This window comes from Morone saxatilis, unplaced genomic scaffold (genome assembly GCF_004916995.1).
Source record: "Morone saxatilis isolate NCDOM2014 unplaced genomic scaffold, NCSU_SB_2.0 Contig4, whole genome shotgun sequence".
Classification (NCBI taxonomy): domain Eukaryota; kingdom Metazoa; phylum Chordata; class Actinopteri; family Moronidae; genus Morone; species Morone saxatilis.
The window spans coordinates 17815382-17817206 of NW_023339984.1; the positions used below are offsets into that span (position 1 = coordinate 17815382).

At 39.9% G+C, this 1825-nt stretch overlaps 1 protein-coding gene across 1 annotated transcript in view; it reads left to right on the plus strand.

Moving 5' to 3' along the window:
* Window positions 1-317: 317 nt before the first annotated feature.
* The window catches only part of LOC118337950, a gene marked incomplete at its 5' end in the record, with an annotated part of 10454 nt that continues 8946 nt past the window's right edge, over window positions 318-1825 (plus strand). Inside the window, 2 exon segments of the mRNA XM_035675110.1 lie at window positions 318-420; window positions 720-1061. Coding sequence (XP_035531003.1) covers window positions 330-420; window positions 720-1061 — 433 coding nt within the window.

Consider the following 1825-nt stretch of genomic DNA (forward strand, 5'->3'; position numbering starts at 1 on the left):
AAAAATCTGAGGAGCCACTTGGGAGCCGAAAGAGCCGGTTCTTTTTAGTGAGCCGAGCCAAAAGAACCGGTTCTCTAAAAAGAGCCGGAATTCCCATCACTAATGCAAAGCAAAGTCAGATTTAACAAATCTTCTTCCTACATGATGGTGAAAGCTGACCAGCAGGGGGTGAAAAAGCAAAGAGTACCATCAGCAGCATCAGTTGTGTTTAAACTGATCATGTAGGCTATTACAGGCTTCCATCTGTATTTTTACAAACATGTTTTACATCCATATAATCAGTCTGTTTTAAGTTTGACAAGTGGTGTGATTTTCAGAACGGTTTCACGATGGACAATCCCCCAAAAAGAGACTGTACCTTCAGTGTTTCTGTTTTCCATCACACTGTTGTCCTGCTCCTGCTAACAAGCTGCTGTACAGGTAACGCACATATTCACTCATTCTGTGTTTAACGTTACAAGGTTGTCAATCAAGGTAAAGCTTCCTTTGGTTTAATTTGTGCCTTGTATGAATAACTTCAGAAATTCAATCTGAACCTCTAAATCTTGTTTACTTCTGACAGGTCAGATGATAGCAGTGTATTTTTACATTTAAATTCAGTTTGACTGACTAAGAATAGGACTGTGAGCCTGATTCCTCCAGTACAGACTATGTGTTGGACACTGAGCCAGAGGTGAATAAGTTTACTGCCAATATAAAATAACTTCACTTCCACTCAGGTCAGCTTCAGGTCATTGGTCCTCCTCGGCCACTAGTGGCATTTATTGGTTATGACATCATTTTGCCATGCCACCTGCAACCTGCCGTGGATGCTGCTACCACAACTGTGGAGTGGTCGAGACCTGACCTGAAACCCAGATTTGTCCATGTGTGGCGTTCGGGTCAAGAACTTCTGGATGATCAGCATCCATCCTACAAAGGAAGAACATCGCTGTTCATCGAAAACCTGAAGCAGGGAAACATTTCACTGAAACTCTCCAGAGTGAAACTATCTGATGAGGGAACATACAAATGCTTCATTCCCATGTTGAATATAGACTCTACTGTTGAGCTTGTCTTTGGTAAGTGAGCACAATCTACATTTCTACATGTAAGATAAGATAAGATAAAACAAGATAGACTTTATTGATCTCACACTGGGGAAATGCACTTGTTACAGCAGCTGTAGATGTAACACAGCAGATAAGAAAAGAAGAAATACACATTAAATAACAAAGCAGCACTGGTCCTTATGGCGTTGTGATCGTCACTTTCACCAGTCAAACACCATCTGGATCAGGTCATAACTGTCATTAATTAACTTTAATCAGTTACAGTGGTGTGGGTATTTTGATAGAAGGCCCAGCTTGAACTTGACTGTTGTCTGGTTTATGATCTCAGCTACAGCTTGTTTATGAGGACAAAGATCACTCACATTTAGTAGCAATAAATTCTAATTTCACTCGACATTCACAGCACTTGGGCCAGAGGTGTGCTTGGGCCGGCTGGGTTAATCACTTGGAGGGAAAGAGGGGTACTTGGGCTGATCAGAAGGGTGTTTGGACTGACCACAGAGGCATTTAGGCCACACCAGCGGCGTTTAAGCCTACAAGAAGTGTTTATTAGAATGAATATTTATCTATTATCTATGTATTATCTACTATTTATCTTTATTATTTATCTATATTTATACAAAGAAACTTATTTATTTATTGAAATGTTGTATAGACTATAAGGTGCAAGCTGAACTGAAATAATTGTGCTAATTGAAGGAGGGTCGACTTTATTGTACAATAAATTAATGTTTGACATTTCTACTCTCTATTAGGTTCTGTCTCCTCACCTG